The following is a 21,225-nucleotide window of genomic DNA, read 5'->3' as shown; positions in this document are numbered from 1 at the left end:
CAAAAAGTACGCGGATCGCAATGTAGGGGCTTGATCGCAAGCCATAAGTATTGGTATTAAGTTCATAGGTAAGGAGAGGTTCCGAAGGGGACTCGCGCCATAACAGTAACTGAAACCGCCTATCCTCGGGATGTATCCACGACATTCGAAACATCATACGGATATCAGTAACAAATACAATTGCATGCCTACGAAAATTGAGAAGTATATGGGTAATATCCCGCTGTAACTTAGGGCCTGTGTGTAAACACTCATTAAGAGATATTCCGTTTGAGCTTTTACTGCTGCCGTCAAAGACTACGCGAAGCTTTTCACTGTCAGAAGCTTTAAATACTCCGTGGTGGGGTACAAAATAATGCTCTACCGAACGCAAATCTACGGAGGATATTGACATGTGATTTAACCTCTGATACTCGCGCATGAATTCAATATATTTAGATTTTAGCCGTGGGTTCATTTGTAACCGCTTTTCTAAGTTAAGGAATCTTTTTTCAGCTATACCGCGGGTCTCACCGAGGGAGGGACGATCACTTAGGAAAGGCAATTTTGTCACGAAGGTACCATCAGAGTTTCTAGTAGTGGTGGTCTTAAAAAATGTCTCACATTCAATATCTAAAGGGTTGGGTTGAGGTGGCTCAGGGGGTTCCTCTATTTTCCAGAATCGCTCAACGACTTGAGTTAAAGAAAGGGCTGTCATAGGGGGCTTTAAACTAGGGAGATTCGTAACTGGCCCAGATATGATGTAACCAAAATTAGTTGATATAGCTGTTAGACCGCAGGGTTGTAGCTGAATTACGTCGGGTTGTAAAAAGGATCCAAAAACGTCAGCTCCTAATAAAACATCTATTTGGCCGGGTTTATAAAATAAGGGATCGGCGAGGTGCAGTGATCGTGTTGCTGATCGGACCGATAGGGGCAGTTCCACATCCGGGTGGATACCGGCAATTGTATCTACGACCATAGTTGAGGTAACCGTAGTAACTGGTGAGGAGGAGTGAACAGGCTTGAACGTGACAGGGATACAATCGCGTATTGTCAAGGCGGGAATATTTCCAATGCCATAAAGTACCATTGGAGATGAGGGGGGAGGGGTTAAATGCACATTGAGCCGGGTTACCGCTAAATTACAAGTAATCATACAGCCTTGAGCACCATTATCAATCAGAGCCCGTGCTTCAACGTAATATCCGTTAGAGGTTTTCATATGAATAACAGCAGTAGCGAGTACGACCAGATCTGGGTTTATAATTATTGAAGCACGAGAAGGGAGCGGGGGAGGGGGGCTGTCTAGTTATTGTGGACTCTCGCGGTGAGAGCCCTTATAAGTTTCAGGCCGAGAAGGGCGTGGAGACGCTGCACGCCTATCTCTACTAGTCGTAGGGGTAGGGGAACGCACATCACGACGAGGGGGTGGGGAAGAGTACCGTGTAGGAGAGTGGTTCGGAGAGCGGCGCCATGATCTAGAAGAAGATGGAGGGGGGGATGCACGGGGTGAGGTCGGTGAAGTAGGACGGGGTGAAGAGCGGTTCATGACGTAATAGCGAGCACCCCCGCCCGTGCGAGGGTGGGGGGAGCTAGGTCTGTTTGGTTCAGGAGAGCGACGAAAGGCAACCGATCGATTCTGCGGGTTTTCACGGGGGTATACCGGGTTACGCGGGTCATTAAAACACAAAAGTGTGTGATGGGTAGGACGGCGGCAAGTACTACAACGATAATCGCGCGTACACGATGCGATTGAGTGTTTATCTAAACATCTATAACACAGGCCATTTGATTTTACGAAATTCGAGCGATCGCGGGGACTCATATCCAAAAAATCTCTGCACTCGCGTAGGTAATGAGCTTGGCTCGAACACATAGGGCACTTCGAGGAACGGCCATTGGATTCGACAACCAACGCATGACGTGGGTCACGTGGGACTCGCGGTACCGTACCGGTTTTGGAGTAGGAAGGCGCGGCATCCACCAGAGAGGTATTTCCAACGTTATCGTGGTGCCGGCATTCTTCTTCTAAGAAATCTATAAGCTTATCAAAGGTAGGCAAATCCTTTTGGCCGTCCCCGTGGCGGCGTTCAAAACGTGACCTCAAGTCCGCGGGAAGCTTTCCAAAACAAATATGAACAAGTATATAAGACCAGTGTTTCACTGGTAACTCGAGTCGTTCTAAACAACGATAGGCAGTAAGTAAAGGATTGAGGAAACTGGCGCGTAGTCCAGTCAACCGAGGACTAATATCCGGCAGGGATATTATTTGGGCAATGTAGGTATCGGCCAGGACGCGCGTATTATGATACCTTCTTTTAAGAAGGTCACGGGCTACACAATAATTACCGGCTTCGACTTTCAAATGTTGTACCAAACGTTTTGGTTCGTCAGATAAAGCACTCATTAAATAATGCATTTTATGGGTGGGTAATAAATCACTTCGGGTATCAACGACGCTGTCAAATTGATCAATAAAGCTAATCCAAGCGTCCGATCGCCCATTAAACCGTGGGATTGGAAGATCAGGTAATTTTTGGGGACGCGGGAGGTCAAAATCAGCGGCAACAATAGTAGCCCGGTCGGGCACCGAACGCATTGGAGTACTCGCGGAGATAGGGGCGACTATCTCGTTACGTTTAACTTTAATATCGACAACTTGGTCGCGCACTGTGCGAACGAGGCCTTGAACATAGGTATATTCCTCCACATCTATCGCCTGGTCTAAACCGCCAAGGAGTTGGGCACTAGCCTCCCGAAACTCCTTGTATTGTTCTTCAAGGTCATTTACATAAACCATAAGTCGGGCGCGGTCCGCGGTATTAATTTGTGAGTGCGCATTCGAAATCCACTCACTGGTTAATCTTAAAGTCCCGATTGACTTTCTATAATCAGCAGTTTCCGTGAATAATGTCGATCTAATTGTATCATTATTTCCGTCCTCACCCATTATAACTCAAACGATAAACACCACTTAGCAACAGGAAAATTGAATATTAATCGTAAAGACACTTTAAATTGAAACGTATGCACTTGCAGATAAGGGTCTAATTGGGAAGCGCGATGGTTTGCCTAACAACAACAATTATTTTACGTAAAAATTAACAATTCTATTTTGCAGTCAGAATACTAAAGGGGGTTTAAAGAATACTAGTTAAACGAATTTCTTTTAAGGGGAACGATTATATAGCATTGATTTTATTGAATGTAAATTTTAAATCCACGTGTTAGTTATTAAAACTTGCAAGCGATATTGAGCCGTCGGCCCTTGAAATAAGGTACTAATTACCATACGGCGATCGGGTTAATCTAAAGACGAGTTGATTGCAGGATACCGTTATAAAGTTATGTAACCAATTCCAGAATGCAATTTTACGATTTAAAACTATAGGTAATTCACTGAACGGGGGAATAAAGTTAAGAAAGGGGGAATTGTAGTTGTTTATAGCAAGGGGCGTAAAAATTATTTAAAGAGGGGATCTAACCACGCTCTGCTACCAAAATGTTTGAGAACGGGACAAGTAGGTACACAATTTTGGGATAAATAATTATTTGTCAGTTTGTCCAGACAGCACTAACCTTTCTCCAGGGCTTGTGATCCGCACAGAGGACTCGGCCAGGGCACAGGATTCTTCCAGGTATCCGAAATTCACAATGTTCGCGGAGCACCACACAGGCGTTTAGGTGCATGTCTTATTTCGTCTGTCTGTAGGTGTCAACTAATTAGAGGACCGCGCGGGCCGGGGGTGTGGGGGGAGACAAATCTGCATGTATAGACACATGTATAGGTAGTATTTTGAACAGTAGTAAATCAATTATGAATGACACGACATGTGTCTTTATTTATAGGTAGTCTGCGTGTGCGCCGACGACACAGTGATGCTGAAACCAGAGACTCGTTTATAATAAGGACTTTAAATTCGTATACAGTAAGAGCTTATTTCAAATAAAATATAGGGAGGGTTCAGTCGAAGACGGTCAAGGAATTTGATCTCTGTGCAACTTCGTAACTTGATGGTGTCAATAATATGAAAATATCTATTTTCCTATGGTTACCAATACACATTTCAAGATATTTTTCTCCAATGTATCGTTTGCCTAAATTTCATATAATTTGCCCGAATGTTTGCTCAAAACCGTTTCCGTTCCGTTGGTTAGATAAGTCACATTTCTGATCAACTAATTTTTAACGGTTTTGAATGAGTCACAGTTAGTTTCACTAGACTTATATCGACCCGACTAGACTTATACCCGTGAACAAGATGCATGTAACTGCGTCGAAATATCGGGAGTTCGAAAACAATAAAAGGTAATCACGGTTCATATCCCGGTCGATATAAGTCTAGTGAAATTTTTAACGCTTTCAAATTAAATGCAAATTTGTGAAAATGGATTAAGTAGATATTCTTCGGAAGGATGATAACATGATATTAAGTAATCCGTTTCCATAGATGTAACTGTGTATACTTGCCTCTTTCATTCGTTATTATGTTTCAGAAAGACCCCACACTAACGTCTCCAAATTTGCGAGACAGTTGCACCGCCTCCGCGTGAGCGCTGAAAACGGTAACACTTGAAGATACGCTAGTATTCTATGTATTTCTCTCGTCTTCCTCTTACAGTATAGTGTGACAGACGTGGCCACGTCACATTGTAAGTCTATATTATTCTACTGGTCTCTGTCCACAGTGGAGTGCGACAGTGTGCGTGGTCACGGCACGTTGACGCAGAAACGATTCGGCATCGTTTAGGACGGACAGACGGACTCGTTATTAATCGTGCGATTTCGAAGTAATGAGACCGCGGCTTAAGTTAAGACGGCGTTCCACTGGATTGGAATTCTATTTTGAAAAGTTCTTGTGTCATGCGCGGACTGAAAATCGAAAATTTTGCATGGGGAGATTGGGGCCTAATTTTCTGCTTCCGATTTAGATCCTCCAAAATTGGTCCCGTTTCAAAGACGTGGGCATTTTTATCATCACAGATTGTATAATATTCTGCCCGCGCCTTCGCCTGCTTGGAATGATAACGATGATTGATAAAAATAACCATCCTTTGTTCATTTTATCAATTATCATGATATCTTTAAAAGAGTTAAAGATATCCAAGAGCAAGTATTTAGATTTAGCAAGAGGCTAGCATCCCGGTCGTCAGTTTGGTTTGCGGGTATTATGTACTTATAACTTGCGCCTGTTTCCTTCTATATCTATGAATGAATATTATATACCGTCAAGTGGGATACAAGCCTGGTCCACAGAGTGTACTTTTTAAATCTTTGAATCAGGATTTACCGCTCTGAGGCCCACTTGCACCATTACACTAACCCGGGGTTAACCGGTTAAACCTGGAGTTACCATGGCTACCAGTACAAATTGACACTTGGTAAACGGTTTAACCGTTTAACCCCGGGTTAGTGGGATAGTGCAAGGGGGCCTAAGTGTAAATTTTTCAACTAACTGGATGAGAATAGTCAAAAATATTGTCTATAGCTACAGATGCCCTTGAGGGTATTGTAAACTGTTATATCTTGAAGCTTCCTGTGTCACACCAGCTCCGCGTCTCGTCAATGGCTGGCAGTAATTAATAAAATTAGAGTCGACCCCGCTAATGCGCCGTCCCCGGCATCGGCAACAAGAACAGGGAGAGGTACCTAATTAGATTCGACTGACTGAGCTGCGTGACTTTAAATCTTTCTATATTGTTTAAAAGTAGGAAATTCATTTATTTATCGTTGAAATCCTTAGGTTTAAAAATAAGTTTAAGTATTTACCTACAAAAATACCCTATTAATTTAAGTATGTTCTTGATGTTTTTTTGAGCTCACAGTGTGTTGTTACCTACTACGACGAAATGGAACTTCGTTTATTTCAACAAATATCACTTATACACATTACTTATAAGTTCTAGTAGCTAAGTACCTGTATTGACTGTATTAGACCGTGTGTTTGTTAACAACAACACTTTTTTATAGTATTTCTTTAATTCCGTCCCTATTGTAATGTAAACGAATAAAACGTTAATGCATTTACACACCACTTTAATACACTCCCCATATCATATACCTATTACGTCGCATTTATTCAATAAATATTTGATAAAACTAAAGCCTGCATTAGTCTAATTCGCCCATCGAATAACAGAAATGCCTATAATACCCAAAGTCCCAAACTAATCCAAAATGGCGGACATACTTTGAAAACCAACATCGTTTACGCTGTTTTGTTCATACAGGACAGTTCATTTTATCTAACCGTCTATTATTACGATACCGTGCGATATTGTAATGTCATTCTTGTAATAGGACCCCTTAATGGGACCGATTTGGAACTAACCAACTCAAATAGACCTTCCGCTCCTCTTTCGAATGTTATAACATTTATACTTACTACAAGCGGTACGACTCTATGACTTACTATATAAAATTCTGTTTGGTATATTTTCGTACGATACCTTTGTATTATTTTAAAGAGAGGTGTTTTAATACAAAATAGTAGGTCGTGTTCAGTTGGTTTTTGCGTTGCATTAAGTTATTTAGCCATTTTCGGCTAGTAGCGGCGTGGAGTCGTTTTGAAATATCAATTTGTACGATTTAATACCATGTTACGGTGGTAGATCGTGGCTTGATTAGCTTATGGTTTCAGGGTTCTCGTGAAACATATATACGCAATCTTGAAAGGTATCATTTCATTTGAAGATTTAGTAATATAAAATTATTATCCATCTTGACAATTGGTTGAAAAATGTAGAGAACAGCTTGGGAAAAATGCTTTCGTAGGTATGTTCGACTGTCAGACCTCTATAAGTCACGTTTCTCAACCTATACCCGTGAAGTTTTTTGAACAGGTTCGATAAATACTTATATCGCATTTTTTCTCAGTTTTTGGAAAACTAAAGCTGGCGATACCCATTAGGGTAAGCCTGCGCAGTTTTACCTGTACGGCTACGATCAGTTTCCTTTTTATTCATCTCGCTCGTACTCGCATGTTAGTGCAAACGAGATGTATAGAAAGTAAATTACGTTCTCGATAGCGTAAATGTCAGTTTTGACACTGTCAGTGACTCATGGTACGGGCTCTGTACAGTTCAACTGCACAGCAGAGCTAAAGCTGGTTAGGAAACTGTGCAGTCGAATGTCACATAGGTACGCTACGTTTTACCTGTGCATTTGGCAAAACTGCGCAGGCATACCTACCCTAGTATGTGTATGGCCAACTTTATTACATATTAGCATGTGGTAAAATGGCTGCCCACCTATTTGAATGTGGTAAAATGGCGGTTGTCAGGAATGTCAACGGTAATTGCGGGGCAGTATTAGCTCTAACTGGAAGCGATGGAGATACAGATAACGATGAAGTATTGTGGCGGCACAAGTATGGTTAGCAGTCGGCTTGTCTTCCATAATATACTTCGCTTTCCCGAACGAATGGTAGATGTAGATGTGGTGTAGGGACGCCCGGCCGGAAAGAGGCGGGCTGTCGATCACGTGTCGCGTTCTTTCAGCCCTGTTCCCTGAGGTTGGAGCTGCAGGTTACTGTCCCGGCGGCATTCCCACACTATTCTCCTCGAATCTTCTTGTTTTCCTGCAGAACAGAAGGACATCTTTGAGTTCGACGTCCTTTAGTTCGTGTTCTTTCAGTGTGTCTCTACCGAATGTATATCGCGGTGCCGCGTACATAGTACATTCTGCTAGTAAATGTAAGCTAGTCTCCTTACCACAGTGTGGGCAGGAGGCCGAAACGAATGGTGCCCGGACATTTAGGAGTGCGTGGTGGACATTTAGCGACAACGGCTCTTCTGTTAATTTCTCCTAAAATTTATCTATTTACTAACCTAAATGCTTTAATAAATTTCAAACACTGCAAAGCAGATAGTTTGCAATAGGTACCCTCAAAGAATTTAATTTCCGACCCATTTCGTACCTTTTGTCACAGTGCCAATCAATATGAAAGTCACACGTATACGTACAAAATGGCTAGGAAATTAAATTCTTTGACTGTACATACGTGATTTCATCAGCATCCGAGTCTGCTTAGTACATAATTAAGTTTGTTTTGCTGTCGCTACACCGTCGCCCGTTCATCAGTCACGAGCGGCGAAGCGCAACGCAGATTTATCTGCTACCAGTACAGTAGGTACATGTCCTATTTTAGTACAGTTTCGACTCATCTAATACTGCCATCTAATCTGCATTGTTATAATTAGATCCGTACTGTCAAATTAATTATTTGTAATCGGATCGGAAATACTGTGGCTGGACTTGTAGGTACTGTAGTACGAGTATAGGGTAAAATTGAGATAGATACCCCGGGGGTATAGTTGCCTTGATTGCAATTACTCTAGTTTCGCCAATGAAACACATGTTATTTTATTTATCTATCGAGAGACTCTGCAACTACAACTAAGTTGACCGTGTTGCATGTCTCTGTGCAATTGCATGGGACGACTAGGTGCGATCAAAGTTTTTGCGGGATAAATGTCCTCTTTCTCGACGGGGCATCTATCCTAAACGTAATTTACATGGATTAGGCAAATATCCCCTATATGGGATAGTTGTCCCAAAATTTAGAGGTCCCCAAAAATCGCCAATACTCTGGAAATATCAAAGATAATGTTTATTCCTTTAACATAATAAACCAAAGTTCCTACCCGTTTTACAAATAAGGAATCTTGCTTTTTGTACTAAGTTATATCAAGTAATTTCAAAAAGTGGGGCATCTATCCCACTTTTACCCTAGTATGTACATTGTACAGTGAGCTGCCAAATTGCATGGAGAAATTATGAATGAATTCATTCATAAAGTCGCCATGCACTTTTGCGGCTGATGGTACCTTTGGAAAGGCTGATGTGGGTAAAAAACGATCGGGAAAACCGGCGCCTTTTCTGTGTACATTGTAAAAGTTACCGATTAGGATATTAGTTTCTAAGACTTACTATACCTACTTATAACATTTAAGAAATACCTAGAAAGTTCAGGAATCATAATAAGGAGAAAGTAAGAAAATTAGTCCTTAAACTCTATTTATTTTATGATTTCCACAGAACCATAGAACAGACGCATAACCAACGCAAATAACATGTATTTGAGGGCAATCACTAATCATAGTAAGTATAGTCATTGACATAGATATCTAGGGACTGGCTTTACGGGCAATAATAATGAGGCATGACAGGGGCCAGTACAGCGGTGTAAAATCGCTACAACGCGATTGGTTGATGAGTTCGCATCACGCGCGCGATGGGTTGACAAGTTCGCATTACGCGCGCTATTGGCCGCAACTAGTTGCGTTAGACTGCACGATTGGCTGGAATTCGTGAATAACACCGCTGAACTAGTACCATTTTTAGTGCCCCATTAGCCCGTTCTTAGATATTATACGTCAATGGGTATAGTTAACTTGTTTATAGTATAAGTAAACAGCGGGCACCTGCGACATTTGCGTAAACCCAGTTATTCAATCTTGTTCAGATCGGCAACGTAGGCAATCATGCCATGACTGATTTGACATAAACGGTACTTACATAGGACTGATGTCCTATGCTATTGGCAAGGTGCGAAGTCGGTGGAGGGGGAAGTGGCGCTGATCGTCACAAACACAGGTAATCTTATGGAATGTCCCACATTAGTACTACCGGCAGCCGCTTGAACTAATTTTACTCCATAAGATTTAACCTAGAAATTCCGACAAAATGAGGGCAGCACCAGTCGTGCACCTAGCGAATAGTACCTAAATAGATAGTTTGTGTTTATTTTTAACCTCGTAAGGCCCAAGCTATTTTTAGGACGTTTATCATATCTACCCAACGGCCTAATTTTAGGTACTTATACTAGCGGCCCAGACCTTCTACTTGCTATAAAATCTGAAATTGGCATATTTTTAGCTGAAGTCTTATTAAGTACTGTAAATGTAAGTATTATGAATAAAATTAATTTAAAATTACTCGAAAAAAAAATGTCCTATTTTTAGGTCACTGGGATTATATTTTGTGAATATTTGTTATTTTATCTAGTCACTACATTTGCAATAAACCAATGAAATAGCTGTGAATCATTAAATAAAAACGAACATACATATTTCATAATTATTTTTATTTATGTATATGTAGGTAGTACATTAGTTGTACAATAAATCTAAACTTATGTATTCTAAACATCAACAAAAAGTACTTTCTTTTAAAATATTATCACATCAGCCTCAACTTTGTTTAACAATTGCACTTTAGTCTTTATTAAGGATGAGATCAAGTTTCTCACATTACTTATATAAACAATTAAACATCATAAAAAATAGTTTTTCCTGTAACATTACTATAGTATAGTCTCAAATTTGCTTAGATAAATATAATACTTTTTGGTATTTATCAACAATGAGATCAGTGTTCTTACATTTTTTTATCTTATCCTACAAATGAAATATCAAAATAAACATTTTCTTTCAAAATAAAGTTACAAAACTCCTAGAAAAAAACAAAATTTATGATAAAACAATTACATTGTACTAATGCAATAACATTCCATCGACCTAATTTTAGGACATCGAAATTTGCTCGCATCTCCTGCTCGAAATAAATCATAACGGAAAAAAATTTTTAGTGATCGTCATAATACAAAGCTTAAATAAGTATTTTTAATTAAATTTAGGTTAAAATAATTTAAGATTCTGGTGAAAAAAACGGATTTACTTACAACGTTTTCGCGAGGACGCCATCTTCCCAACATCCGCGTGCCAAAAGACTGTCATTTGATTGTCAAACGTCAAACTGACAGGTAATCATAATAACTGCGTTCAGTTCCGCCATATTTAAGAAATAAAGGTTTCTTTACACGCAAAGATTTTTTTTCTTCGCTGATCATTCGGAGCGACTAGTCGCCTGCACTTACAAATTCATACGAAAAATATATTTAATTAAACGTATAACAACATAAAAGTGACCCTAAGTGCACAGTGCGCAGTGTTCAGTTTAGTGTACTCAATGCAAAACGAAGTCTAAATAGATTCGCATCCGCGCGCAGTGATTTGTTTCGATTCGACATCGTCCCGAGTTCCTCTACTCACGCCGCGCTAATGAAGGAGATGGGCGATAATACGCACGGTGTCGACCTCGACATCGAATCGCACACGGCATTCAAACCTACCTCCACACTGGTGGCACGATCACCGCCGCATAAATGCGCATCAAATCCTGATTTGTCATCGGAATTTCGTAAACGTAAATATGACAAAATGACAAACATATCAGAAGAAGTCAAGGAAACGATCGAGCTCAAGTTTTCAAGCCTGCAGGACAGCATTACTGCCACCATAAACACAGCTCTGGCCGCCGGCTTGGCAACCGAACTCGGTAAAATTACCAACACATTGAGCCAAATTCAACTCGATATTCAAAAGGTTAATCAAGACAATGCCACCATCAACCATACGTTAGATGAGGTTAAGAATCGCCTGACACACGTTGAAGATTCACTTCAATATTCTGGCTCGCGTCAGGACTCTTATGAGGAAAGGCTACGCTCTGTAGAATCTAGCATGTCGTCATCACAAGGTCAGACTGGCCGTATCCAGACTCTTGAACGCACCATAGATAAAATGGAACAACAATCGCGAATGAATAATTTAGAAATATGCAACATGCCTGAGAAGCGCGGCGAAAACTTAATTAGTATTATTAGCGACATAGGAACCGCTATTAAATTCACTTTTACACCCAGTGACATAGTCTCAATACATCGTGTGCCGCATGCCGACCCCAGCTGTAACCGCCCAAAAAACATAATAGTGCGTTTTACCTCAGTCATACTACGTGATAATATTTTGGCTGCGTTTCGCCTTGCGAAAGGACTCAATACTTCTCAAATAAACATAACTGGATCCCCGCAAAAAATATATCTGAACGAGCATTTAACACTTAAAAACAAGCTGTTACTGCGACAGACTCGTGAAGCAGCCGTGAAGCATAACTTTAAGTTTGTATGGGTTCGACATGCCACTATATTGGTGCGCAAAGATGACACTTCACCAATAATAGCTATACGAGCTGCCCACGAGCTGAGTAAGTTATCACCGAGTAGTTCCTGACCAAAATAGATCTAGGCTTTTCATTAACTCAAAGATGTGTTGTATTTTTGCTTTTATGTTAATCTTATACCAGTGCTGCATACATATAATAACCACCTGTAATCTATTAAAGCCGCGCAATTTGCGCGTGGGCATTTTATTGTTTTTGTTTAAAGAATTAATAACTATCACATACAACAGTGCATACAACCAAACACGTAAGTACCTAATAGTTATGGGCGAGCGTGTTATCTTATCAGAGATCATTATTTTATTGCATTTCAATGATACACTATTTTACCGTTTTAAATACTCTTATATTATATCTGTAAGCAATAATGGATAGTATTTTTTCGGCTTACTATCAAAACTGTCGAGGTCTCCGTACTAAAACAAACACTTTATACATGAACATTTTATCGCACAATTATGACATAATTATATTAACTGAAACGTGGTTATGTCCTGAAATAGCGAATAATGAGTTTATCGATACTCGGTATGTAGTTTTTCGAAGTGACAGGGATCGAACGGGCAGCGGACGTGGCGTCGGTGGCGGCGTGCTTGTGGCGGTGCTGCGCGAACTTGGCGCCGCTGTGTGCTCCCCGTTGCCTGCGCCGCCGGGCCGGCCGGCGATTTCTCCACTCGTTGATAACATTGTGATTACTCTGCCGCTCGGTGCTCACCATAAACACATTATAAGTACGGTGTACATTCCTCCCAAACAACCTACCATTACATATGAAACTCACTTCGAACAACTGCAAACTCTGCTTTTACAAGCAAATGCAAAAAGTTATTGGATTGTAGGCGACTATAATTTCCCGACCTTGGCTTGGAAGAACTGTGGAAATTTTGCAACTCTGTCTCCGGGTGAACGGGAATCTAACCACCATAAGAGTCTTATTGACTTTATTTCTATATTCAATCTCACACAATATAACATATATCTTAACGCGAGCGGTAAAATCTTAGATCTGTTTCTCGTGAACAACACTGACTGCACCAGCGCACCTGCCCCCCTCGCACTTGTCCCCCCGGATGCCCATCATCCTCCATTCTATGTTATTATGACCCTACCTAATTCCCAAAATAAAGCGTTATTCCCTAAACCAATATATAGGTATTGTTTTAACAAAGCTGACTATTCTAATATTAATAACGATATTGATAAGATCCCATGGTCAGACCTCCTAATGGACCTCTCGGCGGACTGTGCTGTCTCATTGTTTTATGAATACGTATATAAAATTAAAAAGGACCGCGTTCCCTATAAGAAAACACACTCGGATACATTTCCATGCTGGTTCTCACCCGCATTAATTCACATTTTTAAAAATAAAAACAAAGCTTGGATCAAATGGAAAAAGTACCACAATTTGATTGACTATGAAGTATTCTCAAAATTAAGAGACAGATTTAAGACCGAGACAAATAAATGTTATAAAAAATATCTGGAGCGAGTGGAGGACAGTATACACGACAACATAAAATACTTCTGGACCTATATTTCTAATCTAAACCATTCATCTGATATACCCAACACTATGAACTATCAAAATATAACCTCTGATAACAAAACACAAATTTGTAATATGTTTTCGGATTTTTTCCAGTCGGTTTACCAGCCATCCACTGTACCAGATAACTTTAACGTTCCCGAAAATAACCCAACATCTAACATTAACATCCACAATTTGCACATCTCAACCAGCCACATTGCATACGAATTAAGCCATCTTGATTTATCAAAGGGTCAGGGTCCTGACAATATTCCCCCAATTTTTCTCAAAAATACAGTTAAAACTATAACAAAACCTCTCGCTATTATATTTAATAAGTGCCTGAACGAGGCCGTGCTTCGGTTCCCTTCTATCTGGAAAACTGCAAACATAATTCCAGTGCACAAAGGGGGTTCCAAAAATAACGTAGAAAATTATAGACCCATATCAATCTTGTCCACACTGTCAAAAGTCTTTGAGAAGTTAGTACATAAACTGATCTATCCAAATCTACATAATCAAATTATTCCTCATCAACACGGTTTTGTCCAACATAGATCTACAACCACTAATCTTCTTGTTTATACCTCATATTTATTTGAAAGCCTTGATAGTAATACGCAAGTAGACAGTGTGTATACTGATTTCCGGAAGGCTTTTGACAGGGTGGATCATCGATTACTATTGGAAAAAATTGCTTATAATGGTATAAGGGGAAACCTGTGGCGCTGGTTCAAGTCATATATCACAAACCGAACCCAAAAAGTAACAATTAACGGATGCGAATCGCATGCTACTAAAATCAGTTCAGGCGTACCACAGGGCTCAATTTTAGGTCCCTTATTATTCACACTATTTATAAATGATATTGGTACTTGTTTTAAATTTTGTAATATTCTTTTATACGCAGACGATTTAAAAATATATCATACAATTTGTGACGAAAGCGACTGTAATAAATTTCAACAGGACCTTGATTGCTTCTCAGACTATTGTGCTGCAAATAAACTTGAACTAAACCTTGATAAATGCAAACTAATTAAATTCACCAAAAAAAGATTAATTATAAATAACTCTTACATCTTATGTAACGTACAACTTGCAATAATTGAATCTATAAGGGACCTTGGAATCACACTTGACTCAAAGCTGCACCTAGATTTACACATAAATAGCATAATAAATAAAGCATTCAAGATGTACGGTTTTGTTATGCGGTCTAGTACGGAATTTCGACGACCAAATACTTATTTGCAATTGTTCAAGTCCTTAATTCGCTGCCATTTAGAACATGCTGTTGCAATTTGGAATCCTTACTATACTAAATACTCAGATGCTCTCGAAACAGTCCAAAAAAAATTCTTAAATACTATGCACTTTCGATGCTACAAAAACAGATTATCTTACCAGCAGTTACTAAAAAAAATATGATCTGTTAGATTTAAGTTCCAGGCGAATGTTGCTCGAGTCTATGGTACTGTACGGTCTCTGCAACAACCACTATGATTGTGTTGCCCTTAATAATAAGCTCAGCTATAAAGTGCCCAACTGTAGTAGACAACGAGAGACGCGCCCTCACCGGCTGTTCGTGACCGGCCGCTGCCGCACCCACGCCGGTGAGCGCGCTCCTCTTCGCAGGCTCGTCCACACTTATAACACACAATTTAACCAGGTGGATATTTTTGGCTGCAGTTCTGGTGTATATAAAAAACTTGTAACAGATGTACTCAGACATAGTAACAATATGTAATATCTAGTGAAATGAAGCAAAATGCAAAATGTACTATTTAATGTATTACTATGTATTACTTCATATAACTTATGTAACGTAATGCTGCATGCGCTGTTAACTATTAAGCGTTAAATATTTAATTTTATGATGTATAAACTTAATGTAATAACAACCTTTTCCTTGTCAATGCCTCCCGGAGCCTTAAGCTCCAGAGGTATAAGCTCCGAATAATCAAAGTACTTACCTAATTGTAATAAGTGGTGAACGGTGTTGGTCACACATACTGTATATAGTGTTAAAAATACTTTATATTTAAGCCTTTCTTGTAGTGACTGTTTGTTTACCTAAATAAATTAAAAAAAAAAAAAAAAGATTTAGGATCGGTACGTGTCAGAAGTGAATGACCTAATTTTAGGACTCTGGGCCGCTAATTGATAAATTAATATAGTTGCTTGGGCCGGAAGGACTACATTTCTCAGTCCTAAAAATAGGACGTTGGGCCTTACGAGGTTAAGATAATATTTCACGGACTACCTGGATGTAGGTGTGGCATTTTCGCCTTAGTTTTGTAGTTTAGCATTAGGTACCTAGTCTAGTACTTTGGTGGTCTAGAGATGCTTCAGATTTACCCCACGATAAACTTCATGTTACTGAAGCCATGTACCTAACTTATAATAAGTATACTTAAATGTCCCATGTTTTATTAAAAGAAATTTGATTAAAGTGACATCTATGGAGCATTTTATGAACATATGAATACATACTTATGAAAGCGACATCTGTGGACGAGTAGCGGTACTACGTCGTAAGCTTGATGACAATGATGACTACAGCAATATGTGATTTGACAGTTGGGATAATACTGCCAAATATAGGTGTACAATGGAGAAATAAACTAACAAGAGAAGTCATAAACCACTAGCGCCATTATTGGAGTACTAGTGGACTTCTCAATTCGATAGGGTTATCAGGGAGTGTTTTGACTGATATGTCAATGACGTTTACTTGCTTGCTTTTGCATGACGTTTTGCAGCGGGAATGTAGAAAGAAATCTAGTTTGTTGATTAAAAGTGATTGTAAGTGTGCGATACGCGGCCTTATAAATAAAAATCTGCTATCACAATGCCGCCGAGTAGCTTGCGAGTGGTCTACGCGTTCGCCAGGGAAATGCATCCGAAAACAACAGATGTCTTTATCGAGTATGGCACGGCCGGATTCCGCACAAAGTGAGTGTTATTACATTATTCATGCAAGGTTTTTCCATTCTAATAAGTAGGAGCGGTTATTACAACATAATATTGTAATAAACGAAGTATTTAGCTAGCCTTTCTCTCAGACAACGCATAAAATGTCACGTCAACGGTCGATTCGCGTATTTCCTTTTATAATGGTGCTGGGCTGTGACTCATGATTTCAAATCGTATTTGGGTACCTATAACGGGAAGGAGTCGGCTTAATTATGGTCAATGACTCCGAGATAGGGTGATAACCGTGGATTAGTCATTCATTCATAGTTCACGATTTTTTACTATGTGTCGTAATCGTAGCATCATTGATTTAAGTAAATAGGTAAATGAATGCGACCTTGGCGCAATTAAAATATCGTTGCAATTAACTTTAGCATTGAGATAACTGTGCATGCAAGTTTAGGCCATAAAATATGGGCTATGGCAAGAAAATTATAATAATTATTTTACCCTTCTTATTTACATCGTATTATTATGTTACAACAATTACTGCAATAAATTTTAATTTAACAAAAAAATACTGATCTAAACGGAAACTCATTTAATTTTCTTCTATAGGTAAGACTCGAGTATTCTGTTATTCTTTGTTACCAAACCAGGTCATTGACATTTGCATGAAAAGGTCATTATGATAATATACTCCTACATCCACATTTATTCACCTAAACAACTAAAAGATATTCTTTCATCTTTATGATTTTTAAATATCTTTGGCTTGAAGCCAAGCACTCTTCATATTTGTTTAATATAGTGTGTCAAAGGTCTGTTTGATTTCAAACATAGACAGAGAGAATCATACTATCTTTGTCTTACACTAGTAATAGCACCCAAAAGAAAAGGATGAGTATAGTTTTTTTTGTTCCTATTTACTGGCAAGATTTGGTTGACCCAGTATATACACACTCTTTCAATATGTTATTGATGAACATACTGTTATCATCAAGTGACTGGCCGGTTCAATCAACTCTAAAGAAAAATAAAACATCTGTTTTTAAAAATAGAACAGGGAACACATGGTAAAGAAATGGCATTGGATTTGCCAATTGTTTGACCAAGCTGAACTGTGCCTTATGTCAAGCAGTTTGGGTTTAAAATTGTACACTGGTCATGGTTAGATTAACTGTAATAATAGACAATAGAATCCCTTGATAGCTATTTGATGGTCAGTGAGTTGAAGTATGCATTGTTTTGATAAATTCATTAGACACTGGTATGTTACAATTTATTACTTACTGTGAGTTAAATATTGTAGAGAGAGTATAAGAAATATATTTTTAACATAAAATTGTGTATGCTTGTATATATAATATAATAGAATGAAAAAAGGGAATTGGGAAAAGATTGGTGGGTTTTTATGTATTTAATTCAGATAAAGTTACAGACAGAAGTTGATAAATTACTTATTAGGTATCAGGTATATGGTTATGACATGTGTAATGCATAATAATTATTTGGCAATGTATAATGTTAGCTAGAAAAATGTCCCAATTATCTGCAATGGTCATATTGGTCATCCAATGATCGTGTTCAGTTCATTTTGAATACCTTGCTCGCTTAGCAACATCAACTACTGACTGTTCTTAAAAATGTCATAAACTCTACAGCTTTTTTGCATAATTTGAATAAGACAGTGTTAATGAACCAAGTTTTTTAAACAACGATTCTTAATAGACGAGCAAAAACTATTATGAATCACAACATTGTTAAGTTAAGCAATGTTAATCCATAATTCAATCCCTTAAGGTATAAAATTGACAACCTTCATGTTAATAGTCTAACAAGATCTGACTAATAATAAAACATGCTCTGATTCACAACGTAATTACAATCTAATTTATATTCCTGCCATAATCAGCACAGATAATCTCATTCTAACGTTTCTATCCTCATTTTATCAAGATAATTTCAAGTAAGTACTATCTTTAATATGTTAGTGTCTTCATAGGCTATAAAAACCACTTACTAACAAGTGGGCTGTATAGGGTAGGTGCGTCAGTTTTCGTCCAGCTCTAGTTTTCGTCCACTTGACGAAATTGAATATAAATCTACATTGCTGCACAAATTTGGATTTAATGCAATCCTTAATGTCGACACAATATATCTATCTACATAAAAAATGTATTTGGCAAGTAGCAAATTAAATATCAAATATGTTATTTACTTATTTGTCATGTGGACGAAAACTAGAGCATGGACGGAAACTAGCACAATGACCCTACTTGTGTGCCATTGCCACAAACATGGTATAAAAAAGAATTAAATATGTATATTCCATGACCCATGTACATGAACAACAACTGTCCATATTATATAAAAAAATATAAAATAAACTTTCGCGTTTTAACACATATTAGGTATCTCACATTTATAGACGTTTATTTACCGACGTTTCGACACAGACCACGACCAGTGAAACCTGTGTCAAAACGTCGGTAAATAAAGGTAATAAAATAAATTCGCGATAGGTGCGTCTATAAATGTGAGTTAATAGTTATATTGGATTGGACCACATAAATGGGTTAAATAAAGTTATGCAAGTTCCTCCTGGCTGACACATATGAGTCTGTGTGAAATAGGCCCCCATTTCCCGAATTCCGTTGAGAGATAAATTTAGCTTCCATATTCTTGGCACAAGTTAGAGCTCCAGGTAGAATGGAACGTTTTGTTTGTTGAATTATGTCAATTGCCCGATTTGTGCGCTAAATCAACCATTCGTTTCTAAACCGAAAATATTAAACAGTGCCAGAGAAAATTATATCGGGGCTATTACCGCGAAAATCAAAGTTCGCAAATTGGGGGCATTTTTCTCTGTCACTCAAATTACGCCTTCATCTGAGTAAAAGAGAAAGATCCCCGCAATTTGCGAATTTCGTTTTTCGCGGTAGCCCCTGAGAAAGAATGTCAAGCTTGCTCGATACAATTTTTGTAGATGTTTTCTGTATGATTTTGTTCTTGTGTGCGGCTAGCTGCGACCTCGACCTCAATAAATCGCTACGATATTTTTGTTACGGTGACAATTGTCAACTCTTATTTACGTCATATTTCACGATCTAGGCCAGCGGTCGGCAACCTGCGGCCCGTGAACCTGTCACTTGCGGCCCGCGGGCCTCCCTGGCTATGTTATACGTAAAATATTGACAAACGACAATGTCTGATAAAGTCCTAAATATGTATTAATTTAGTGCGGCCCGCGTCTACTTCGTGAACTAGCTAAAAGGTTGCCGACCGCTGATCTAGGCCATTCTAGGCTTTTAAATGATAAAGGTTACTAAAAGTTTCACCATACCCAAGCCGTGTGAAATGGACTTTTTGTGGTTATAATGCGGACCCGCATGTCGCTGAGGTGTGTGAGCGAGACAGCACGTGTATAGCGATGTCCCGCTCGCACACCGGAATCCGCATCCAATATATAGACCGCCAGGCCAGGTAACGCACGTACAGTCAGCCTTACGATTACCTTACCTTAGTACCTGTTCTGTTCAGTTCTGCTGACTGTACGGTTCAGTTCACAAACATCTTTACTAGCCAACATTCCAAAAATATATTTACACGACCTTATTGTCACTGTCTTAAAGGCGTTTGTGAACTCGACTGTACCTACCCAAAATGCGGAGTGACTCGTTTGCCTTAGCGAAGTAACGTCTACTAATTACTCATTTAGGGTGTCGTTGTTTACATAGTAACATATATAATACTTTTTGTACTCTATGCCTTGGAGAGAAGGTTCTAAATTGTATGGATATTTGTTTGCACAAGAAGAGGCTCTGCGATATGCATTAGTCATGTCATGAGGCCATTAGCTAAACAAGAATGTTATAAACGAGTTTATTTGAATTGCGATGATAAGTGTGATGTGAATCTTGATTGTTATATGACTATTTCTAATTATTCAATTGATTTTCCTAAGAGCCTTATCATTATCAACCATCCCTACTTTAGGTAATATTATATATGCTAAAGTAACCGTCTGTCTGTCTGTCTGTTACCGAACCGCTGAACCCATTTTGATGAAATTCGGTAGATTGAGGACCGAGTAAGGTCGCTAGGGAAAATGTATCAGCATCATCAATCATCATCATCATCCCATGTTCATCAAACATGCCTTTTTGTGCGCACTAAGCACGTTTCTTCTAACAAACTGTGTGTCTATTTTCCCTTGGCCATCGGGAGATAATGATAAGTTTTTGGCAAACATTTAATTTTTGGTACAAGCTTTTATCGCTGACTGTACTTTTCATTCCACAGGCAACTAATACACATTGAGACAATTCTAACAACCCCAATTGCAAGCACAATTAGTTTGCGGTGTTTTATCACAGAGTTCTCATTGCCACCTGTCTCCATCATCAGATCAGCTCCATGTGATTATAATACATATTGCATTGTCATCCGATTTACATATGTAAGCAACATTTCAGCTCAATCGGAAATCGGGAAGTGGGCAAATTTAGCTTCCAAGATTTGACCCACACTAAAGGGGCCCACTGATTAACAGTCCGCCGGACGGTATCGGCCTGTCAGTTAGAACAAAAATTTGACAGTTCCGAACAACTGACAGGCCGATCGATACCGTCCGGCGGACTGTTAATCAGTGGGCCCCTTTACATACATACTTACTAAATACTAACAGGGCAATAAAAGCTTGTAAAATCTCAAGAGATTCAACATAAAGTGATAAAACATAACATGCAATGTTCTGACTTCTGAC

At 39.0% G+C, this 21,225-nt stretch overlaps 1 protein-coding gene across 1 annotated transcript in view; it reads left to right on the top strand.

Annotated features, from left to right (window-relative positions):
* Window positions 1–16,260: 16,260 nt before the first annotated feature.
* Window positions 16,261–21,225, top strand: part of LOC134657553 (phosphoacetylglucosamine mutase) — a 41,510-nt gene continuing 36,545 nt past the window's right edge. Inside the window, exon 1 of the mRNA XM_063513129.1 lies at window positions 16,261–16,496. Coding sequence (XP_063369199.1) covers window positions 16,393–16,496 — 104 coding nt within the window. The 5' untranslated portion in view covers window positions 16,261–16,392. The remainder of the gene's footprint in view (window positions 16,497–21,225) is intronic.

The sequence above is a fragment of the Cydia amplana genome, chromosome 20 (assembly GCF_948474715.1).
Source record: "Cydia amplana chromosome 20, ilCydAmpl1.1, whole genome shotgun sequence".
Lineage (NCBI taxonomy): Eukaryota > Metazoa > Arthropoda > Insecta > Lepidoptera > Tortricidae > Cydia > Cydia amplana.
This window is presented reverse-complemented; position numbering and strand designations above follow the sequence as displayed.